The sequence below is a fragment of the Chiroxiphia lanceolata genome, chromosome 19 (genome assembly GCF_009829145.1).
Source record: "Chiroxiphia lanceolata isolate bChiLan1 chromosome 19, bChiLan1.pri, whole genome shotgun sequence".
In the NCBI taxonomy this organism is placed as follows: domain Eukaryota; kingdom Metazoa; phylum Chordata; class Aves; order Passeriformes; family Pipridae; genus Chiroxiphia; species Chiroxiphia lanceolata.
Window position 1 is genome coordinate 825,728 of NC_045655.1, and position 23,142 is coordinate 848,869.

At 48.9% G+C, this 23,142-nt stretch overlaps 1 protein-coding gene and 1 long non-coding RNA gene across 3 annotated transcripts in view; both read left to right on the forward strand.

Moving 5' to 3' along the window:
• Positions 1-23,142, forward strand: part of MAP2K4 (mitogen-activated protein kinase kinase 4) — a 60,281-nt gene that overhangs the window by 28,034 nt on the left and 9,105 nt on the right. For both annotated transcript variants that reach the window (XM_032706346.1, XM_032706345.1), the window contains 3 exons: positions 10,688-10,807; positions 12,057-12,108; positions 12,497-12,624. In XM_032706346.1, coding sequence (XP_032562237.1) covers positions 10,688-10,807; positions 12,057-12,108; positions 12,497-12,624 — 300 coding nt within the window. The remainder of the gene's footprint in view (positions 1-10,687; positions 10,808-12,056; positions 12,109-12,496; positions 12,625-23,142) is intronic.
• On the forward strand, positions 710-1,575 carry LOC116796083. The gene is made up of 2 exons (XR_004360255.1): positions 710-763; positions 1,406-1,575. It is a non-coding gene; the product is annotated as an uncharacterized LOC116796083 (long non-coding RNA).

The following is a 23,142-nucleotide window of genomic DNA, read 5'->3' on the forward strand; positions in this document are numbered from 1 at the left end:
TGTCTCTTTGATCAACATGTGCCATCTGTGTGCTTAGTGACTCTTACTGGATTTCTTTTCTATGAAAGTGTTCAGTTTCCCCTTGAATACATGTACATTTTGGATCCGTGGTTCTGCCTCAGAGTCACTTCCCTTGTTTATCTACCCCTTATTTGACTGTCCATCACCTCAGTTAGAATTGTGAAATTGTTTAGGTTGGAATAAAACCTCTAATATCACAGAGTCCGATCAGTAAACCTAACACTGCCATGTCCTCAAGTGTTACATCTACATATCTTTTAAATGCCTCCAGGGATGGTGGCTCTACCACTGCCCTGGGCAGCCCATTGCAATGCTTGATAACGCTTTTGGTGAAGAAATTTTCCCTGATATTCAATCTGACCTGCTGTGGCACACCTTGAGGCTGTTTCCTCTCATCCTGTTACTTATTCCCTGGGAGCAGAGTCCGACCCCCACCTGGCTCCACCCTCCTGTCAGGGAGCTGGAGAGAGCAAGAAGGTCCCCCCTGAGCCTCCTTTTCTCCAGGCTGAGCCCCCTCAGCTCCTTCAGCTGCTCCTGGTGCTCCAGACCCTTCTCCAGCTCCGTTCCCTTCTCTGGACACCCTCTAGCCCCTCAATGTCTCTGACAAAGCTGCTCACAAAACAGCAGGTCCGGTGGGGCACTCCCTGGTTGGCTCCCTCACCAGGGAAGTTCTCTACCACACACTGCAGGAACTTCCTGGACTGTCTCCTCTCTGCTGTGTTGTTGTACCAGTGGACATCTGGTAAGTTGAAGTCCCCCAGTGAGAGCAAGGGCTTCTCCCAGCTGCTTATGGAATATTTTGTCTATCTCTTCATCCTGGTTGGGTGATCTATGACAGACTCCCACCAGGATAATCTGCCTTGTTGGCCTTCCCCCTGTTCCTTACTCACACACACTCAACCCTGTCGTGACCACCATTCTGCTCCAGGCTCCTCATATAAGGGGCCACCCCAGCACCTCTCCTTCCCTGCCTGTCCCTTGTGAAGAGTTTGCAGCCATTCATTGCAGCACTCCAACTGTGCCAGTCATCCCACCATGCCTCCATGAGGGCAATTATGTCATAGTTTTCTTGCTGTGCAATGGCTTCCAGCTCCTTCTCTTTGTTGAATGGTTTTGAATTTTCATCCTGCTGTTTTGAGTGCTCCCATTGCTATTGAGCTTTGAATGACCAGTAAAAGCAGTTGGAAAGCTGGTCTTTTCCATGCAGCCTGGCCAGTGTCATGCTGTGGTTGGAGGTCAGACATCAGGCTAAGCCGAGTCTGTTCAGTCCATTTAGGAGAAGAGCCATTGATCGCTGCTGAGCAGTTTGGTCCCTTTGCAAGAACAGGAGTTTTGGAGAAGATTAGTGTCCAAACCTGACTGCTGCCTCTCCTTCCTCCTGCAGCTCTCCTGCGGGCTTGGATTATCCCTATTCCTGTGATTGCTCCAGTGTTGAAGCTGTGACAGTATAGGAGGGTGGACATGGCACTCTTACCTGTTTTCCACCACTTCAGCACAAACCCAATACCTGTGCTCAAGGGAAGAAGGAAAATAAAGACATAATGGTTGCTGGTAGTCTTTGGGGGTTATCAGGCATAGCAGCCTGTGTGGAGTCTTGTGGGGCTTTACTGGGGAACTGTTAGAGAGAAGGTCAGTGTTGTAGCTAAAGCCCAAAACTGGGGCTGAATATTCAGTTCCCACTTCTAGAGAGTCTGCCTCTGTAATTGTGCCAGGTCACTCCTCTGGCTTTAAATCTCAGTCCCTAAAATAAGGATGATAATCCTTCCTTTTCCCATGCTCTGCTTTTTCTGATCTGTTTGAACACTGAGCCCAAGAGACAAAGGCATACACCTGCCTCCAAAGGTGTAACCAAACTGACTCTTGCATGCTGGAACATCAGAACCATGCTTAATTCTGCGAACAGTGGTCGCCCTGAGCGTCCGTCTGCCCTAATCGCTCACGAACTATCATGTCTCAACATCGACATTGCTGCTCTCAGCAAAGTTCGCCTTCACGAGGAAGGCAGCCTCAGAGAACATGGTGCCGGTTACACACTCTTTTGGTCAGGTAAGCCCAGAACCGAAAGGCATCTCTCAGGAGTTGGCTTCATGATCAAAAACTCTATTGTTCCTAAACTCGAAAATCTGCCAACAGGTCATTCTGACCAAATTATCTCCCTATGCCTTCCACTACACAACAAGCAACATGTTGTCCTCTTCAGTATATATGCCCCAACTCTCCAAGCTGACCCTGCTGAAAAAGATAAATTCTACACCAACCTGCGCCGCCTTACCGAGAAGGTTCCTGCAGATGATAAGATCATTATCCTTGGTGATTTCAACGCCAGAGTAGGTAAGAACCTTGAAGCCTGGAAAGGAGTATTAGGCAAGCATGGTGTTGGAAGCTGCAACGATAATGGTCGCCTTCTGCTAGAATTCTGTGCAGAGCAACAGCTCACCATCACTAACACTATCTTTCAGCAGAAAGATAGTCTGAAGACAACCTGGATGCATCCTAGATCTAAGCATTGGCATCTCACTGATTATGTCTTGGTGTGTTGGAGGGATGTCCACGATGTCCACCATACCCGTGTGATGCCCAGTGCAGAATGCCAAACAGACCATCGGCTGGTGTGCTGCAAACTTAACTTCAATCTTAAGTTCAAACCAAAAAGGAGCAGTATCCCAAGAGGAGACTCCAGTTAACAATCTCCAATCAGCACAGTGAGAGACAGATTCCGGGCAAATCTTCAAACTAGGCTTGAAAATCATTCTATAGATTCTTTAGATCCCTCTCCTGAAACACTCTGGCACCATATTAAAAACAGCATCCTACAATCCTCTGAAGAATTTTAGGGTTCTCCTTCAAGAAGAACAAGGACTGGTTTGATGAAAACAATCAAGAGATCCAAGATTTGTTGAGGAAGAATAGAACCGCCCACAAGCACACCTTGCACTGCCATCGTGGCACGTAAGAAAAGCAGCCTTTTGCCTTGCATGCAGCAGGCTCCAATAGAAACTCTGTGACATCCAGAACAAGTGGTGGATCAGTCTTGCTGAAAAAACACAATTATGCGCAGACACGGGTGATCACAGAGGATTCTATGAAGCCCTGAAAACAGCATACGGGCCTACATACCAGGTACAAAGCCCTCTACTCAGCGCTGATGGTCAAACACTTCTGACAGATAAAACCTCCATTCTGAATCGATGGTCTGAACACTTTCAGACTCTTTTCAGTACTAGCCATGTAGTGCAAGACTCAGCTATTCGGTCCATCACACAACAACCGGTGAAGTATGAATTGGATACTGCCCCCACTTTAGGAGAAACCCTCAAGGCCATACAGCAGGTGAAAATCAGCAAGGCAGCTGGGGTTGATGGAATTTCACATGAAGTCTGGAAACATGGGGCCTTGCACTCCATGCTAAATTCCACGAGTTTGTGGTGTGCTGTTGGGAACTAGACGAACTACCATCAGACCTTCGTGATGCAGTCATCATCACATTGTATAAGAAGAAAGGAGTTAAATCAGGCTGTTCAAATTACCATGGTATTACTCTGCTCTCCATTGCTGGCAAAATCCTGGCAAGAATACTCTTGAACAGACTAATACCCGCCATAGCAGAAAGAATTCTACCTGAAAGTCAGTGTGGTTTCAGAGCCAACAGGAGTACCACAGACATGGTGTTTGTTCTCAGACAACTGCAAGAGAAGTGTAGGGAACAGAACAAAGGTCTCTATGTAACCTTTGTTGATCTCACCAAGGCTTTCGATACTGTGAGCAGAAAAGGTCTGTGGCAGATTTTGGAACGCTTAGGTTGTCCCCCCAAGTTCCTTAAAATGATCATCTCACTCCATGAGGATCAGCACGGCCAAGTCAGATATGGCAACACACTTTCTGAGCCCTGTCTAATAACTAATGGTGTGAAACAAGGCTGCGTTCTCGCACCAACCCTATTCACAGTCCTTTTCAGCAGGATGCTCCAAAGGGCCACGGCAGACCTCGATGATCAGGGCATCGGGATCTACATTCGATACCGTACTGATGGAAGCCTTTTCACCCTAAGGTGACTGAAGGCCCACACCAAGACCCTAAACCATCTTGTCCAGGAGCTGCTTTATGCTGATGACGCCCTCGTCACTCACACAGAAGCAGCTCTGCAGCGTTTAACATCCTGCTTTGCAGATGCTGCTGAGCTCTTTGGGCTGGAAGTCAGCTTAAAGAAGACAGAAGTCCTCTATCAACCGGCACCTCAGGAATTCTTCCATCATCCCCATATCACCATTGGTAAATCAGAGCTCAAATCAGTCCAGCAGTTTAATTACCTAGGCAGCCTCATCTCCTTGGATGGTAAGATTGATGGGGAGATAGACAACAGGTTAGCTAAGGCATACAGTACCTTCAGAAAGCTTCATGAAAGAGTTTGGCGAAATAAACACTTGAAGAAAAGTACCAAGATCAGTGTTTACAAAACCATTGTGCTGTCTACTCTTTCATATGGATCTGAATCATGGGTCATCTGCCACCACCACCTGTGACTCCTAGAACGCTTCCATCAACACTGCCTCCGAACAATCCTAAACATCCACTGGTCAGATTATGTGACTAATACATCTGTTCTAGAACAAGCAGCAGTCACAAGCATTGAGGCCATGTTGCTGAGAACACAGCTGCACTGGGCAGGGCACGTCTCCAGGATGAAAGATCACCGCCTCCCTAAGATCTTGCTTTATGGTGAACTTGCCACTGGCTGCCGCATGAGAAGAACCCCGAAGAAAAGATACAAGGACTCCCTGAAACAACATCTCAGCCTTGGCCATATTGATCAACATAACTGGTCTACTCTGGCCTCTAACCGGGAGGTCTGGAGACACACCATCTATGACGCTGCTGTTTCCTTTGAGAACGCAGCAGGATCACCCTTGAGGAGAAAAGACAACGCAGAAAGAACCGTGCCTTGCAGAATACACCACCTAAGGAGTCCTTCTGCTGTGCCCTTTGCAGTCGGACATGTCTATCTCGCATTGGCCTTATTAGCCACCAGCGTGCTTGTAACAAATGTGAATAGAGCCTTCCTAAATCTTCGTTCACAAAGCCTAGCCATGAATGAATGAACACTGAGCCATTTGGGACCAGTGTGCATTGTCCATGTTCACACAGTAGAAACTCCTGCCAAGTGCAGAGCCTCAGCTTGGCTGGAAACTTCCAGCTTTGCTGAGATATCAATGACAAGGCTGTCAGCTGGTGTGAGGAAAGGTCTGCGGGCAAGACAGTGTCTTGCCAGATGCTGATGAGCAGCATGTTCAGAACTCTGCAAGCCTGTCACCTCCCTGCAGCTCTGGGCATATCCCAGAATGTAAATGTAAATACATAAATAATATAAAAACGTACCTCTATCAGCACCCAGATGTCAGCCTGGCTGCACTCTTTGTCTTGTCCAAAAATCCTGTCATCCTGTAGCCAACTCCTTGCATGCTCTGTCTGGGAGAGGTTTCATTGAGGTCACTCTTGGTGGAGTGGAATTCCCTTTTCCCCCCTTCAGCGTAAGTGGTGTTTGCTTTGGAGGAGAAAGCAGCCTTCCCCTCTCCTCAGTCCCTTACTGCCTGTGTGATGTTCCAAGTCATGTACCTCAGAGGTACACAGGTGAGCTGGTAAGCTTGGATAAGGTTTTTTATCTTGTCATGTTAATTAAATATTCCAGTATTAATTAGAGTCTTAATGTTTGGAAAGTAGGACAGCAGAGAAGCACAGAAAGGGAAAAAAGGAATTTCACCAGGATGTTTGGATCTGTCTCACCCCTCCCCCACTCTGCTTTATCAGATCTGTCTCAAATAACTGAATGATCCAGGTCACTGCTGCACCATCCCCTGGAGTGTAGGAGCTCAGGAGACATGGCAAAAGACTGACACTTTCTCAAGAAGTCCTCAGCAAACCATGTAAAACAATGTTCCAGCATTTCAAGGTGAAAAGTAAGGAAATAAGTTCCAAAAGGCACATCCCTTGTCCTTATTGAACTTTGTGAGGTTCACACTGGCCCCACAAGGTTTTTCCATGCTGGACTCCTGGCAGTGCACAGTGTCCCCATCAGTCAGCAGCAGTGCTCAGTGAAGAGGATCTGGCTGCTTGTGTCTGTGTGTTTCCTCTCAAGCCTGCACTTGCTTGGTGGGGGAAGAAGGCTCCGAATGTTGCTGTTTAGAGGGTTTTTAGGTCTGAGGGGAAAAAACAGTCTTCTTTTCTTGCATGTCTTTTGAAAGCTTTACAGCTAGTCTGGTTTGAGACAGTACCTGTAAGGCTGGCAATGTTTGAGTAGTTACTGTGACCACACTAGTGGCTCTTCAAAGTACCTGTTCCTGTTGCTTTTCTTTTCAAGAGGGGGAGAGAAAAGGAGCCTTGTCTGCCTTGGAATCTCAGGAATGACTCCTGCAGAGTGCGAGTGAAGCCAAGCCAAGTTTAAACCAACAAGTTCAATTCTTGATAAAATTATTTGATGAAAATTTCATTGCAAGTTGCAAAAGTACCTGAGAATCCATAAATTAACCTGTGAGGAACTTCTGCTGGCAGGAGAGAAGAGCTGGGATGGATGTGTTGGCAGCACAGTGCTGATGCTGCTGTGAATTGTAGACATACTCAGTTTGATCTCTTTGCTGTTGATGCACAACACCCCGTTTCTATGGACATCCTTGGCTCTGTTACCATTACTCAATGCATCTGTCCCTGTGACCAGTCCCTGGTCTGTAGGAAAAGTGTCCTTTGTGACACATAAGGATGTCTGGTGGTGGTGACATTCCTCTGTCTCTCTCCCTAGTGCAGGTGGAGCTTGCATAAAGAGTTGGCTGCTCCCTGCAGTGTGTGGATGCCATAAACCTTCAGTGTTTGTATCACAGAGTGGTGGGTGGGGCAGGTTGTGGCCTGGTCGAAGTGCTGGGCACCACTGAGCAGAGCCTGGCTCCATCCTCTGTGCAACTTCCCCTCAGGTCCTATAAGGACCTGAGACATGAATGAGATTTCCCTAAACCTTCTCCAGGCTGAACAGTCTTGGCTCTCCTCATGGGAGAAATTCTCCTTTCACTTAGTCATCTTAGTGGCCCTTTGTTGGAGACTCTTCAGTGGGGAGCCCAGCACTGGTCACAGCACACCAGGTGTTGCCTCACCAGTGCCGGATCAAGGGAAAGGATCATCCCCCTCAACCTGCTGGTGATGCTTCGCCTGATGCAGCCCAGGGTGCAGTGATCCTTCTGCACAGCAAGAACACATTGTTGGCTCATGTTCAACTCAGTGTCCACCTGGACCCCTAGATCCACTCCAATGACATCTCTGGAAACTTAAGGTTCTGCACTGAGATGCTGAAGCATCCCCACTGCTGGTGAAGCAGCTTTTGTGTCTGTTCTGGGCAGAAATATTTTGAATTAAATGCACAGGCTGTTTCCTGGACACTTTTTGGAATGCTACAAGTTGTGCATTAGCATCTGGTGATTTCGTACCCAATAAGGGCTAAAATACATTCTTTGGAAGAATAGCTCTAGCAGGAAGAGAAAATTAAAATGCTTCTTCTGTCATTTTATAAGTGGAAATCACCCTGACCTAAGAGCAAAAATTAAAGAGAAACGTTGATTAGGATGGGTTTGTTCTCACAGTTCACAATGGAGCAGGACTTGCCCACGGACATCAGCACTTCCTGGTATTTGGTCAGGAAGGGGGCTGGGTGCCCAGTGCCCTGCCATCTCTGCCAGCCTGCCTTTTTCTTCCCATAAAAATTCACCAGTTTGCCAACAGGTAAGACTTTCCAAGTCCCAGGAAGAGTTAACCTGTAGACTTTTGAATCTTGCCACCAGCCTTAATAGAGCTGCATGATGGAAAAGATCTGTTATCTTTTTCCATTGATCTTGCTGACATGAATTCATGTTGGTCAGGTAGGTTTTTATATTACCAGATCAATAAATGCCCACATCCAGGATTTCTGTATGGCACATGCCTTAGATCTTTCCTTTGGTGCCTTTGATCATATACAGGGTTTGTTATGCTTAAAAATCAACACTGCATAGCAATTTATTGTACGTATATGAGGTTTCAGTACCACACCCATCCCAGCCCCACAGATGCACAGAGTACACGTGGAGCTTTTGTTACAATACGGGCTCTGCTCAGGCTGCCTGCTGCTCCACTTGGTTTGTTTTGCTGTCCAAACACCAGCTGTTGTAACCTGGGCAACTGAAGCCACTCACAATATTGGTGCAGTTGGACACAAATACGAGGCTGCAGGTGGTCAGTGTTGTTCTGGCACTACAACCAATCCAGTCTCCACAGTCTCAGTACAATAACCTGGGAATACAACCCTATCCCATTTTTTATATAAAACTGGTCAAAACAGAAGCAGTGTAGAGCCTGTTCATGTCTGCTCTCCCTGCAGAGGGTTTGTAAGGCTCTGTTGGGCTTCCAGTCTTGCTTGACTTGTGCCCATCACTAGCGCTGGAGTTCTGGAGTTGCTTGCTCTGAGCCACTCTCCATCATATGGAAGTGCCTCAGCTGCACTTTGCTGTTGGTGCTGAAAAGAGAAATTTTCTACATGTTTGTTGCCCCATTTCCCTTCTGCAGTTTAACTTGAATGGTTCGTTAGCCGAATTCATTCCCAGCTGATCTTTTGGTGTCCAGCAGCCCGAGTTCACTTTTCTCCAGGTGTTCTGAAGTGCTGGTCCTGCCCTTTTCCTGCTGCACTGCTCTTGCCTCTTTCACTGTGATGTCTCTGCTTCCATGTCTGGCACAGCACCTATTCCATGAGTCCCTTTTGCTTTCTTTTGGGTGAAATGAGTGTTTTCTGGGCTCAGGCTTGTAGCAGCCATTTCCCTTGGGTGGGTGACATCAGCTCCTGCTCTGCCTTGTGCTAATTTGAAAGGCCTGGTGCCAAAAGAGCTGTGTAAAATGGAGCTGCCTAGGGCTCCATACCCACAGTCTTCTTCTCCTGCCAGCCCACCAGCGGCTCAGCCCTTCCTAGGAAAGCAGATACCCTCTTCTCAGAAGGGAGAGGCTGTCCTTTGGAGTCAGCATCCCTCCTTTGGCAGGAGACAGTGGGGGATTTACTGTCACTGGAGCAGCAGCACCTGTAATGTTGGTGGCACATGGACCCTTCCTGGCAGTTTGCTGTTTGTGTAGCTGAGAAGAGCCTTGCTCATGTGGGAGCAGCCCAAGGCCAAGCTGAGAGGCACCACTGCCTCTGCCCGTACCAGCATGTGGTGTTTGGCAGCACCTTTGCTGGCCTCTTCTGTTCCCTCAACCTAAATCTTTGGGCTGGAGGCAACTTGGTCATGCAGTTCCTTACTTGTGTTTCACAGGAGGTCATTCCAAGTGGCAGAAACGCCCTTTTTGGCCTTAAAACCTCTACAGCTCTACAAGCCTTTCCACCAGATAAATTTAATTGGAGAATTGCTCCTGACACTCCTGAGATGGAGAGATTGAGAAGTGGTTTGTAGGTGTGTAGGATGGAGCAGGGGCCCTTGCCATTCCTTCAGCATGCCCATACCCTAGGGGTTTTTCCTAATTTTATTTCCATGTTGAGTTGAGTTGGTTTGTGTTTGCTTTGGTCAGGAAAAATCTGCCTTCTGTAGGATAATAACTTGGAGAATTTGTCCTCTATTTGTTACTTCTTGTATCACAGGAGTGTGCAGCTTGTCCTAAGCAGAACATTATCCTGTGCCTGGGGCTGCCCCTCAGCCCTAGGCAGCACTGCCTGCACAAGCCTCCTCACAGAGGGCTTGGGGGTGGTGTTTAGCCAGGATGAGACACCCAGGCTGTTCTGCATGTAGCTTTTGACAGCTGATGCAGTTTGGGCACTCACTGTGGTACAGTCTGTAGGAGATAGGTGTGAGGATGTCATTTCTGGTGAGGGCAGGTCTGGGTCTAATGGTTTAGTATTTCTGCAATAAAGAGTTGCCTCAAGTGCATGAGAATCTACAGAAATAGCTCATGGAAAGCCTCCTGTCCTCCTCAATGGGGCTAAAATGTTCCAAAAAATGGAAATAACTCAGATCGGTGCATGGCTAAGCTCTCTCTCAGTCTACCATAGGGCAGACACACACTAAAGTATACTGTGGGGATCCATTTGTCATCCCCAGCAAATCCATTGTGAGCAGTTCAATTTACAGATCTCAGGAGAGTTTGATGAAAGAACACGTTATTCTCCTGTGGCAGTTCAGCTTGGTTTGGTTGAACACATATTCTGGTATATTTTACAATTTTCTGCACTTTAATTGTTTAGCTGTAAGATGCAAATCCACAATCTCCCCCCACGCTTAGGTTTATTTTCATTTTCTCTTTCTTAGACGGTATCTCTGAATGTTGAATGAAATGTCTTCTGTCCTCTGCAGGACAGCCATAAACTGAAGGGATTTTGTTTTAGTCTTACTGTGCCTGCTGGTGTTTCCCTGTGCCTGCAGCCTTCTGGAGAGCCAAACAGTGTGCAAGATTCATTCAGGTTTAGGCATCTAAACTGTAATGTCAGCTGTAAGGTGGGCCTCTGCTGTGGATGGAGCAAGTCTTTCTTTGCTAAAATGAATCAAGCTGAATTCCATCCTTCTTGTCAAATGCACAGATGCAGTGTGTTTCATTGGATTCAAGGGATCTCCGTATGCTGTCTGGATTTGTATTTCTCATTTTTGTCTCGGCAGTAACACAGATTCTTTTCTCTTTCCAGGGTGACTGTTGGATCTGTATGGAGCTCATGTCTACCTCGTTTGATAAGTTTTACAAATATGTATATAGTGTATTAGATGATGTTATTCCAGAAGAAATCCTAGGCAAAATCACTTTAGCTGTGAGTATTTTGTTAAACCTTTTTGTTGAAGCTAATGTGAAGAGTTCAGGTCTGTCACTCCATGTGAAGATCTGGTTGGTTTGTGCAGCAGAACTGCTGCTGCTTTTTGCACCGTGCTGTGAATGGTCCTTGAGGGTGCTTGTGACTTTTCCACAGCATACTGCATGGTGGAAAAGCAGGTTCTGGGGTCAGTAATGAGTTCATAAAGAGACCTCAGGACCAGCTTCCTGCTCTGTCTGCTTGAATGTCAGCACCAGCAGCACAGACACCACCCTCCCTGTGCAGGGATTGCTTCGTGTGCACAAGGGTAAGCATTGCTGGAAGCTGTCTCATCCCAAGGAAGGTACCTAAAAAAGATGAGCTGTCTCCCTTTTCCTCATTTGTACAGGGAACAAGGAGTTGGGCATTTTTACCCAGGACAGGTGAACCCCACTAGGCTCTGGTCTCAGTGTGTTTCCCACCTTCACACTCGAGGCACTGGAGAGAGGTTGGTGCCTCTGTGTGGGGGCTGAGGTGTGAAGGGAGAGGAATCCCATCCAGGGTATCCAGGCTTGCTACGCGGAGCCCCCTTTCTTCCTTTAAGAATCCCTATAAAATTCCCCTTGACTGTGCCAAAATGAACTCTTTGTTGGCTGAAAGGGCAACAAGGGCAAGGTCTGGCCCTGCAAAATAAATATGTGGTTTGGGTCTGTGGTTTTGAAGGGTATCCTGAAATCTCTGTCCTGCTGCTGCCTGTAAAAATCTGTCAGGTCCACCAGGTTTCTGCAGGGGATGCTGGGCCCCTCCAGTCCAGAGAAGACTCTGGCAGCCTTGTGCAAAGACTCCCAAAAGCACAGGAGACTCTTCAGCGAGTGGAGAACCTGGCTGATGTTTTCAAGTCCTGGCCCAGTAAAAAGTCAAGGAATGGGAACAGTTGTTACCTACTGAAAAAATACAGCATAGGGCTTGAAATAAGTTACTGCTCAGGATAATTAATATCAGAGATTGTTTTGATTTCACCCCTTGTTCCCCTCTCCCAGACTGGGATCTTTCCAGGTCACGGGGGATGTGTGTTCACTTAAGCACATCCCCTCTCTTATATCACTATCTCTTTGCAGGAGAAGTTCAGAGAAAAATGCTTTTATTACATGGCATATTACAGGAGTGATATCTCAACATACTGAATGTTTTTTTCCTCTGTTCTCGGAGCTCCAAAAATGTAATAATCCCAAGGACATCTGCTAATTTTTCATCTGTTTTTCTTTCCTAGACTGTGAAAGCACTAAACCACTTAAAAGAAAACTTGAAAATCATTCACAGAGGTGAGTTCACATCTTTTCTTCTTGTTTATGAAAATAATTGCAAGAATTGTAAACAGCTTTTGCTTCAGTCAAAGTGTGAATAGCACATGCAATGCCACAAGTCTGTGCAGCTTTTGCACAGGTGTCTCCAGTGCCTGTTCTGTTGCCCCTTCAGCCTTTGCTTTTTCCATGTAAGTGTGATTTCAGGGTGGTTGGGCATGGGTATCTGCCTCTACCCCCAGGCACGGGGCATCTCTGGGACTGCCTCCGTGTCCTCGTGCTCCCACTCAGGATCCCCAGCGAGCACATCCAGCGCCAAGGGGTGCGGGCCTCGACCCTCTGCAGCTGCTGCTCCTGAAATCGAAACCTCCAGCCATGACTTACTGCTTTAAATTTCTTTCCCCTGCAGACATCAAACCTTCCAATATTCTTCTGGACAGAAATGGGAATATTAAACTCTGTGACTTTGGCATTAGTGGACAGCTCGTGGACTCCATTGCCAAAACGCGGGATGCAGGGTGCCGGCCGTACATGGCGGTGAGTGGGATCAGCTGCTGTATCTGTGGGATCTGCAGGACCTCACCCCCCTCCTGAGGCCTGACTCAGCATGGCCCTGCCTGTCATCAGCCTGTTTCCCATGGGATTACCCCTTTCCCAGATGGAACCGAGCTCTGGATGGGGCGCTGCTTGCTGGCAGCGTCAGCAGAGGTGTCCAGGCTGTGGCAAAGTGACCGCATTCCCATTTTTTGCTGGGTTCCTCTGCTGCTGCCAGGGCTGTGGTGCTGGAGTGGAGAGGAGCTCTGTGCCTTCCAGCAGCTCCAAAAAAACCCAGCACTCAGGGGGAGCCTTGCCGTTAGAGTGCAGGTTTGTCTTGGTCTGCAAGAAATCCATTTACTCTGGTAAGATTATGTCACAGGAATTATTGCAGAGCAGAATTATAGTGATTATTGCAAACCTCTTTAATTCCAAAGTGTGCCAGAACTTAATTCCAGGGGAATGTGATTCTGGAGAGCGGCAGGAGTAGAGCAGCTGTGTGGAAATTGCTGGGGCTGAGTCCTGGCTCCTGAGAGTCTGTCCTGCTTGTTTGCTGCCCTCCCCTCCCAGGGAGAAAAGCTGTGGTGGTGAATTTGGAAGCTCTCTGAGGCTTTTAAACACTTCTTCTGTGCTTCAGGCTGCTTTGAAAATGCATCTCTGCTCTCATGTGAGCTGAGGGTACCTTGTGCAGAGAGCTGTGTGCCTGCTGCTGTCCATGTAACTTTGATTTCAGTGCCTGTATTTAACTTTTGTTACTTTTTTATGTATGCTTTATTCTGTATGCTGAAAAATACTGTCTTACAAACTCTCTTGATCTACCACTAAGGAGAAAAAAGGAAAATATCTCTCTTTTAAGGTACAGTGCCCATCTGGCCCAGGTCACAGCTCTCAGATGGGTTTTATCTGATTGTGATGTCCAAGGCAAACCTGTCTGCCCTGACTGATCTGTGTAAGTGCAGAGTCTGGATTGCAGAGCATTTGACCTTTTCCTCTCACTGCCCTTCTAGCAGAGGTAGAAATTCATTGAGCTGAACAGGATAGTACAGGTGTTCTTGGAGACTGACGCTATGGTGCAGCAAAGTCTGTGCAAGCACCAGACCCACAAAACATGGTGAAAGAGGGCAGTTTGTTAAATAAAGACCTTGTGAGGTTGGAGAGGGGCCAGAGCCATGTCTCTGCTCTCAACACTCTTGACGAGTGTGTGGAGCTCCTTGCAGGGAAGAGGCTGGGTCGGAGCTGCCCAGTTTGGTGTGTTGGTGAGGTGTGGGATGCTGAGGGCAGCAGCAAAGAGGGGTGGCCAGGAGGGGTGGGAGCCAGAGCAGTGTGAACTATCTGACCCGAGTCTGCTTTTGCATCCCAGACTGCAGGCACCTGGACAGCATGGCTTTATGGGGTTTGGGCTGTCACTGCCTTGCCCCTACACTCTGAGGTGTGTGTCATATCTGCAGATAGAGCTCTTGAAAAATTGCTGTCACCTTTTCCCTCCCGAGTTCAGTGAGTGATAATTTCAGGAATTAATGTTTCCCCCTTTTCTTAGAGCCACAGGTAGGTGGTTGGCTCTGCTCCGACCGTTGGTGTAGTTACACCATGACAGTTCCTGATGTGTCTGTCTGCTTCCTTTCCCTTGGGCTGTGGGTGGGTGAGTGCTTCTATAGCCCCTTGGTTTTCCTTTCTGCCATCTGTCTGTCCATATGCACTCTGCTCTTTGTGCAGCTCCATTACCAGCTCCAGACTTGAGTGGACTTTTAAATGAGCAAAAGTGTTCCAGTTCAGTTTGTGTTTTTCAGACCTTGGCATGGCACAGGGTTTGTGGGACAGCCAGCAGCTGGCAAGCAGTGTGGGAGGTGACTGGCCTCTTCCCTGCTGCTCTCTGGCCTCAGTGACTCCTTTCCAAGTACATGAGCATTTCCATGTACTGGGAAGCCTGGGAAACAGGGAGATGTCCCCAGTGTGCAGACACATTTGCCAGCTCTTTCTCCAAGCCAGGAGAGGCTGATGTCTGTAGGAATGCTGTGGTCAAAGCTGGATATACCTGGGAAGGAGTCAAGCCACCATACTTCTCTCAAAAGGAAAATAGTATTTTTTTTTAGTGTAAAATAGGCCAAGAGCAGTAGCTGTGTTCAGCCAGGGAGGCTCTGTTAAGGGCTGCTGGATGCTTCTTCCTGATGAGAGTGTCTTGTTTTGCAACCTTATAACACTTGCAGTAATTCCTGCAGCACGAGCACTTGCCCCCTGAAAGAACCTGTAACACCTTGTTCACTGGGGCTGGTCCCCAGAGAGTGTTGGTAACAGTAACACTGGATTTTGGCCAGTCTGGCTGTGAGCAGCCTGAGGAGGCAGCAGGAGCCATGTCCAGCTGCCAAATAAATGCCATGGGTTTGAACCAAAAGTGTTGGAGCTGTTCCCAGTGAGCAGCATCTTGGCCTTGGAGCTGCAGTGCTGGGGAGGTTGTTTTGTTTTTGGCTTTCAGTTCCTCTGCGATTGTTACAGTAAGGAAAGGCCTGTTGCTACCTTATGTTCTCTGACACAAAGGCAGGATTGAGTCCCCAGGCAGCCCCTGGCCCCTGGGGCAGCCCCTGGGCCATTCTGAGCCCTCTTCACCCAGATTTGCCCCATGCTGGTGCCAGCGCTGGGGTTTTGCTCCAGGTGAGGTTGGGGTGAGGTTGCTCCTGGCCAACCCCGTGTCCTCCCCATGTGCTGCTCCCCGTGATCCCTGCCTTGCCTCTGGCTGTGTGGGTGCTGCTGATGGGAGTGGGCTCTGTGTACCACACTGACACTGGTGGCCTTTGTGACATTACTGCTTTTTGCCTTCTGAACACTCCAGTGAACCCAGTGTCCGTGTCAGAGAGGAGAGGGGGGAGACTGGAAGTGCTTGGTTTAAGCAGGGGTGGACCCAGCCAGCATGAGGACCGATGTCCTGCCCTGCCCCACTCCTTTGGGACCTCCAGGGGCAGAGTTTGATGGTGTCACCAGTGTCCTTGGTCACTCAGGTCCTTTTCCCAGGTCACCTGGGTGCCATTGCCCTGTGCTTTCCCCCCTTCCCAGGGGCTGCCCACTGTGCTCTCCCTGAGGGTGTGGGCAAGAGGATGTGCAGTGCACAGATACAGAGCAGCCCTCTTGGTGCCAGGGCATTACCCATGTCCCAGTGAACACAGTCTGTGTGTCCCTACCTGTGCAGGAGCAGGGGCCTGTGCACAGCCCTGTCTGTGCTCAGGATGTTTTCCTGCTCCCCACTCTCCTCTGGAGAAGGTGGCCAGTCACTGCTGGCATTGGTGTCAAGGCCAGCTGGAGGCTGTGTCCCTGTGTTTGGATGGCTTGGGCAGGGATCAGGCTGTGCACAGAAAAAAAATTACCCAAGGAAGGTGACAGTGACAGCTCTGTCCCCTCTCATCCTGTGCTCATGGAGGGGAAGGCTGTAGGGATGCAGGAGTTCTCTGGATCCTTTTCTCAACTTGGAACCACAGCAAGAGCCTGTTTCAGCTTTGCGTTCCTGACCCAATGCCCAGGTTTCATCGGGCTCAATCAGTCATTTTTCTGCACAGGCAGGCTGTGGGTTTGATTTCATGCAACTAAAGTCCTCTTGGATGTTCCTAAATATTACTGTATGTTTGGACATTTTTTTCCTCTTTTCTCTGAAACTTGGAACCCAGCCATAATTTTTTATGACTGAGAAAACAGATCTGGGAGGAGACTGGGAGACATGTGGCCCTGCCCCTCTGCGAGCAGGACAGGCTGGATCCAGGCTTTCCTGCCTGTGGCGTAGGGAATGCTGGGGAGATGCCTGAGCTGTGCGCGCAGCTGTCCCCACTGCTGTCACCGTGTGCTGCCGCTGTCACCCGCGTGCCTTCAGCTCAGAACATGACGTCTGCTCACTCATCCACTGGCAGAAATCTGGTTTGCTCTCTGTGAGACTTCTCCTTTCCAGATGTGGCCCCTGCAATCACATGGTGCAGAGCCCATGCTGAGCAGCCCTGCTGCAGTGCTGAGCTTGGGTCTGTGCCTCGGCATTTCACCCTCATCCCGCCGGGTACACGGCAGGATGGGATTTCCCTCCTTGCCTGTTTGGATGCTCGGCTGCACAGCCAGTTTGTATCGACCTGGGGAAGCCTGACAGTAGCCACCTGTGTAAGCTGACTGCTTGCCCAGCAGTACTGTGGGCAGGACATGAGGTTTGTGGAGAAGAGTGCTAAAAGTGGGGGAAAAAAACATGTTTTGGCCACTAGGATTTAAGTGGGAAGTGCCTGAAAGTCAGGTCTGGGAGATAGTTGCCCTCGGGAGGCATGGGATGTTCAGCTGGAAGCAGCTCCTGGCTGCTGCAGGTTTGCTCTGCCTGGGTGGCTGTGCTGGGGTGGCCCAGGGTGGCCCCACAGCCCTGATCAGCTCCCAGAAGGCTGGTTGGAGGCCACAGGCAGCAGAACGGGACCGTCAGGGCAGCAGAGATACCAAGAGGAGTGGGCAAGGAACCTTAGGGCAGTGTCAGGTATGGGAAGAGGGAGTGAAGGGCTGTGCAGGTCCCAGGTGTGCAGGTGTGTGTGCAGGTCCTCCCACCCTCCTGGAGCCCGTTTGGCCCTCAGCAGTGGAGCAGGCAGAACACAGGGCCATGGCAGCACCTGCTTTGGGACTAGGGACTCCAGTGTCCATGGAATGCAAAAGCTCCTGTTTCCCATAATATGGGAAGGATTGGAGTCAGGATTGGATCTGGGGGTGAGGGTTGTGCTTTTCAGGATCAGCCTTTCACAGGTGATGAGGCCAGAAAGAGAGGCATTGGAATACAGCAGGGGAAGTCTCTTGATCCTGCACCCAGACTGGTTGAACAGAAGAGATATTTAAGAAACCAGATTATGAGGCTCACACTGTGATGACTGCGGCCTGGCCTTGCCACTCGATGACTCACCTTTGCTGATGGCCATCTGCATGTTACGTTTGATTTCTGGTTAGGATGCGTGTGACTTCATCTGTAGACACCTTCTTGGTTCCCTTTCTCTGCTGCATCACAGAATCCTCTAGGATGAGAAGTAGTTCCTTTGCTGTGCTTCCTTCTGGACTCCTTTCAGTGTGTGTTTGGAGCTGGCCTGTTGGTTAGGATTTATGGCTGTGGAAAAATAACTGGGCAGTTCAGTGTTTGGTTCAGTAACGACTTCAAGGACCTGCAGAGCATCCCTACCAAAACTCTGGGTCCTTGGTGAGGTTCTGTGAGAAAGTTCCTTGATGGGCCTGAAACACCTGACAGCCCTTTAACACAGCCCTTGGCAGCAGCAGTGGGGATGGCATTGATGTGTCAAGCCCTGGGGTGCTGCACGTTGGCCTTCCAAAATAATGCCAGACAGTGAAGATCTCCAAAGTCTTGCATTAAAGGTGCCTCTTCAGCTTCTGGAGATTTTGCCACCATGAGGTTGTCCTGGTCATGAATTTTGCTCCTAATACTATTTAGTACGAGTAAGTCCTGTATTAGTGGCTGGCTGTGGGCTCTGGTTTCTGCTCTGTTTGCAGAGTTAAGGAGCCCTGTCTTTGCCACACCCCTTTCCCCAGCAGGTACTTTCTGACTCTGATGCAGTCACCTCTTGAGCTTTTCTTTGAGGAGATTAGGGACTGAGCAGCTTAGACCAATCTGCCTTAAGAGAAATGTGTTTTATGGCTGGGCTATAACCCCCTAATATTTTCAACATCCTTTTACAAATGTAGACCCTGAAACTGTGCAAACTCCGTGTTTGTCTCACCTGTGGTGTCTGTAACAAGAGCAGCAGCTCCCAGAGCATCGCCCCAGCCACACACCCGAAGTCTTGATGCTCCTTCAGGATTTCCTGCACTCCTGTTCTGCCCTAGGGGCCTCTGTCACCCCAGAGTGCTGCCTTTTCTGCCTACTCCAGTGAGTCAGCAGCCAGCCAGAGCCCAGTTTACCGAACACTCCAGTCACACATAAGGGCTCTCTCTCCAGGAGCCCTTATGTACCATGCTAGCAATAGTTTTTGTAATAGGCAGAATTTAGCAGCACTAATTTTATATTTTCATGGATATTATTAGCAGTAGGCTAAGGAAGGCCACCTTTGAGGTCCCACTATAAATCTTTCCCACTCAACACATAACAGTTGCACTCTGAACTCTTATCAGTGAAGCATTTACTGATGCAAATTATTGATGCTTGAGTTAGTTGGGGTCCAGACCATGCCCTGCACTAGTCCAGCTTTATTACAGGCACATTTACCTTTTCTAACAAGACAAATAAGGTCATTGCACAGTTTCAGGGTCTACATTTGTAAAAACCCAACGGGGCCTGTTTACCTTCAATAATGTTCCAACCTTTCTGTGCCTAGTAAGTGTCCCCTGTCCACCAGTCCATCACTTTGCTGCTGTTGAGATCGACGAATTCAGGCAGGGTGAGGAAAGCCAGCTGGGAGGGGATGGTGATCCCATGCGAACTGGCATCTCCACCTGGAAAATGCTGCTGGAGAAGCTTTTCAATGAAACATTCTCTCACAGTAAATATGTAAAGGAAATAGGAGAGGAGGAAAGGCCATTCTCTAGAAATATGATCTCTGCTGATAATCTCTGGTCAGTCACAAGCTTTGTGGCTGGCCTGGGTGAGAGGGAGGGACAGGAACTCAGAGAACAGAGGGGATTTTGGAAGGAACATCTGAATTCAGCATCCAAGCAGAGACGAATGCTTTGGCTGAAGTATTTTTTGACAATACTACTCTGCTCTCCTGTAGGTGCAGAAGTGATGCACACAGAGCTCGGGTCACTGCTGCTGTCTTGGTGAGGGAGACTCAGGAGCTGGGGGCAGTGGCAGATCCAGCCAGCAGAAGCAGAAGAACTTGTGTTCTCCACTGCCCTGGCAGCTCTTCCCTCATCACACCATGTGTCCTGTGTCACTCCCTGACCAAGGAGCTGGGTCTCCTCCTGTGACCAGGGCAGGCTGTGGCACAGGATCCTGTGTGACCCCTGGAGCAACTGGCACTGCCATACAGAGAGAGAACACAGTGTCATAGCTTTGTCCTTGGTCACCTGGTGCTGGAGAGGAGAGTATGACCTTAGAAAAGATTTTTACCCAGCACAGTGACTGTGATGCCTCAGTTGCTCCTGTGAATGACTCACATCTCTGCTCTTAGGCACTGAGGTCACCTGTGAGGTCCTACATGCCCAGGAGGGGATCCCAAAGCTTATTAGGCTCCCCATGAAATTGCCTCACCTCTAGCAGCCAGCAGAAGATTTTGGTGTCACCAATTGGGGCTGTTCAGCTTGGAAAAAAAGAGGTTGTGTGGAGACCTCATGTTATGACCCACCCCAGAAGGGGAGGGTAACCCAGGTTCTTGTTAATAAATCCCTTGGTGTGGATAAGAGTGAATGATCAGTGTTTGTAAATGTAGGATTTATTTTAGAACAGTTTTGTTTCAAAGGAAAACAGATATGCAGCTGTTTTGGTTGTTATCGTCTATAGTAATACAGCAATATTAAATCATAAAAATAACACTTAAGGAAATGTGTAAGGAAAGGAAGAGAAAGGATAAACAGGGAAAGATATATATAGTAATCACCCGCTGGATCCAGCAATGAAACTTGGTAGTTGCAGCTTCCATGTCTGTTGGTTGAAGTGGTGGTTTTGCTCTGTTGGGGGTGGGGGAAGCATTCCCCTCCCCAAACTCTAAGATTTCATGAGTAATTATACACTTCAGGCTCAGGTGGGAATGCCTTGTACCTCCCCTGGGTTGGGGAGTTTTACAGTGGATGGTGTCATGGGACATGTCAGGAGTCTCTGACACCTTCTAAGACCTTACAGCTGTGTGTTACATTAGCATCAGTTATGGTCCATCATGGTCTAAAATCTGAGATGAATAGCCCAGGGTAGGTGTGAAATGTCTTCAATGCTCCCTGAGGGGTTTTCACAGTAGAGTCATCATATAAGGGAGGACATTGGCATGGTAAGAAGGATTATCCCACCCTGCACAATTTGCTTTTTATCAACCTCTTCCCTTATCTGGAAATCCAGTTTGTAGGTTCAGGTGTGCACACCCTTCTGCACTCAGGACGGTTGGGCAATGGCACCCACTTATCTCATCTGAAGGTCTTTTCACAGTAGGCATATTCAGAGAGGGGTGGGCTTTGCCCGATGAGCAGCTGTTTCTTTGCAGAAAAAAGTCTTTTGGTGATCTTAATGTTTAAGCCATTAACCATTTCAATCTCTGACACCTCAGAGCACCTTCCAGGATCTGAAAGGGCCTACAAGGAAGCTGGAGGGGGCCTGTTCACTGGAGTGACAGGGCAAGAGGGAGTGGCTTCAAACTGACAGAGAGCAGGTTTGGATTAGATATTAGGAAGAAATTCTTCCCTGTGAGGGTGGTGAGGCCCTGGCACAAGTTGCCCAGAGAAGCTGTGGCTACCCCATCCCTGGGAGTGTCCAAAGCCAGGTTGGACAGGACTTGGAGAACCTGGTCTAGTGGAAGGTGTCCCTGCCCATGGCAGAGGTTTGGAACAAGCTGGTCTTTAAGGTCCCTTCCAACCAAAACCGTTCTGTGATTTTCTGGGAGATGGAGGGCTGGTGTGAGCATCTCCTGGCCAGGTGAGCGCTCAGGCTCTTATTCAGCCTTACAGAGTCTGAACTGCCAGCCCAGCCCAGCAGGGCAGTCAGGGAGGGGGGCTCACAGGAGTAAAAACGTTTGGAGGTCTCAGTGAGCAGGTGAGGGGAGATGTGGGGGGACAGCCCTGAAGGAAGAACAACTTGCTCTTTGCTGTGTGAATATTCTCGAGAAATACAGCAATGTGAAAAGTGAGTGGCAATGTTTCCCTTACTGAACAGAAGAACTTCCCAAACCAGTTATTGATGGTCCAAAGGAGGGTTCCCATTGCTGCTGCAGCACCCTGGACTTCATTTTACACGTTTTTCAGTGTGAGAAGTTAGTCTTCGTGGCAGGCTGGCAGCTTCCATTTCACATCTCTCTGTTCCTGGGTTGGAGCAGAGGGAGAGTTTGTATCATGTAGAATTTTTCTGCTTTTTGTATTGCAAAAATACAGCACTTTCTGGTCATTCTTTGCTCCTGGTAACCTTTTACTTCCTTTTAGTTTAGGGATGCATTGACCTAAGTAGAAAAGAAGTTTGTTGTGTACTTTGTATTGCTGTGGAGGCAGTTTTGAATTTGTGGTGCATGTGAGATAAAATTCCCTGATTACATAACCAGTGAAAACCCAGATCTGAGCTTCAAGAATTGGGTTTTCTAAGAAATGCAACTTTACTCTTTAGCTACATGAAGCAGCTCAGGGATACAGGGAGTCCTGTGTGCATCTGTCCTTGTGTCTCAGCCCAAGCTGCAGGTGTTTGTGTAGCTGGGTCTTGGAGGAGAGGGAGGATAACCTGAACCATGCGTGTTTGCTTACCTGGGGTTTGGAGGGCAGTGAGGATCTGTGCTGCTCACTGCTCATTTTTCAGTCAAAATGCTGGTGCCCAGGTGAACACTGAACTAGAGAGAAGTCCCATGGCAGCCTGTGCCCTTCTCTGATGCATCCATACTCTGCCCCTTTACCCCATCAGCACAGTCCAGAGGTGGGTCTTCACCTCAGCCATTTCCTTTCCTGCAGGACACCTGGCCTGAGCCAGGCTTTGTGTGCAGCCCTCACTCCAGGTCCCCAGAGTTCACATGGTGACTCTTCCTTAGTTGGTGTTAGTTCCCATGTCATCTACTTCCTGCTTCCCATTTAGATGGGATTTACTTTGGTCTATCCTGCTTTCCCTCTAACTGTGCCACCGTGGTCTAGGGCCATGTCCCCAGTGCTCTTCTCAGTGGAAGTAGAAGGCTGCCCCTCATTGGTGCCTGAGACAACCAGCTCTGTCTCACCAGTGCCACCCATCCCACCAGTCCCTTTGAGCAGTTGGGCCCTGCCCAGAACAGTTGTTTTCTGTGCAGTCCCCTCCTTCACTGTGCTATGTGGAGAGTGAGTCCTTCGTCTGCAGCTTGGAACTGCTCTACTGTGGATCTGTGCCATGGATCTGTGGTGTGGGGGGTCACAGCACTGGCAGGGCCAGCATCCCCATAATGTGGTGTGGCCCTGTGCTGGCTGGTCCCTGGTGGCAGCCTCTAGACATGGTGATGTGTCCCCAGCAGCACTCAGGGCAGGGCCACCTGCCGCCATTCCCACACACCAGTGTCTGTCACATGGAGTATGGGACTAAAGAGACAGTCCTTGGTCACAAGGGAGGTCCTTGTTTTCCTGCAAGGTGACTCTGATTTGCTTGGTGGCACGGTACCTGCCAGCTGTGGAATCCATCTTCTATTGCCAAAATGCTTATGGGCAGTGGCCATGAGCCCAGAGAGGTGCCTCACATGGTGGGGACAGTGGTTCATAGTGTCCTGCAGCACAGGGAGCATTGACAGAACCACAGAACCCCTAGGTTTGGATTTCAAAGATTACCTGGTCCAACCCTGCTACTCACTAGACCAGACTGCTCCAAGCCTAATCTGACCTGGCCTTGAACAATTCCAGGGATGAGGCAGCCACAGCTTCTCTGGGCAACCTGTGCCAGAGTCTCAATAC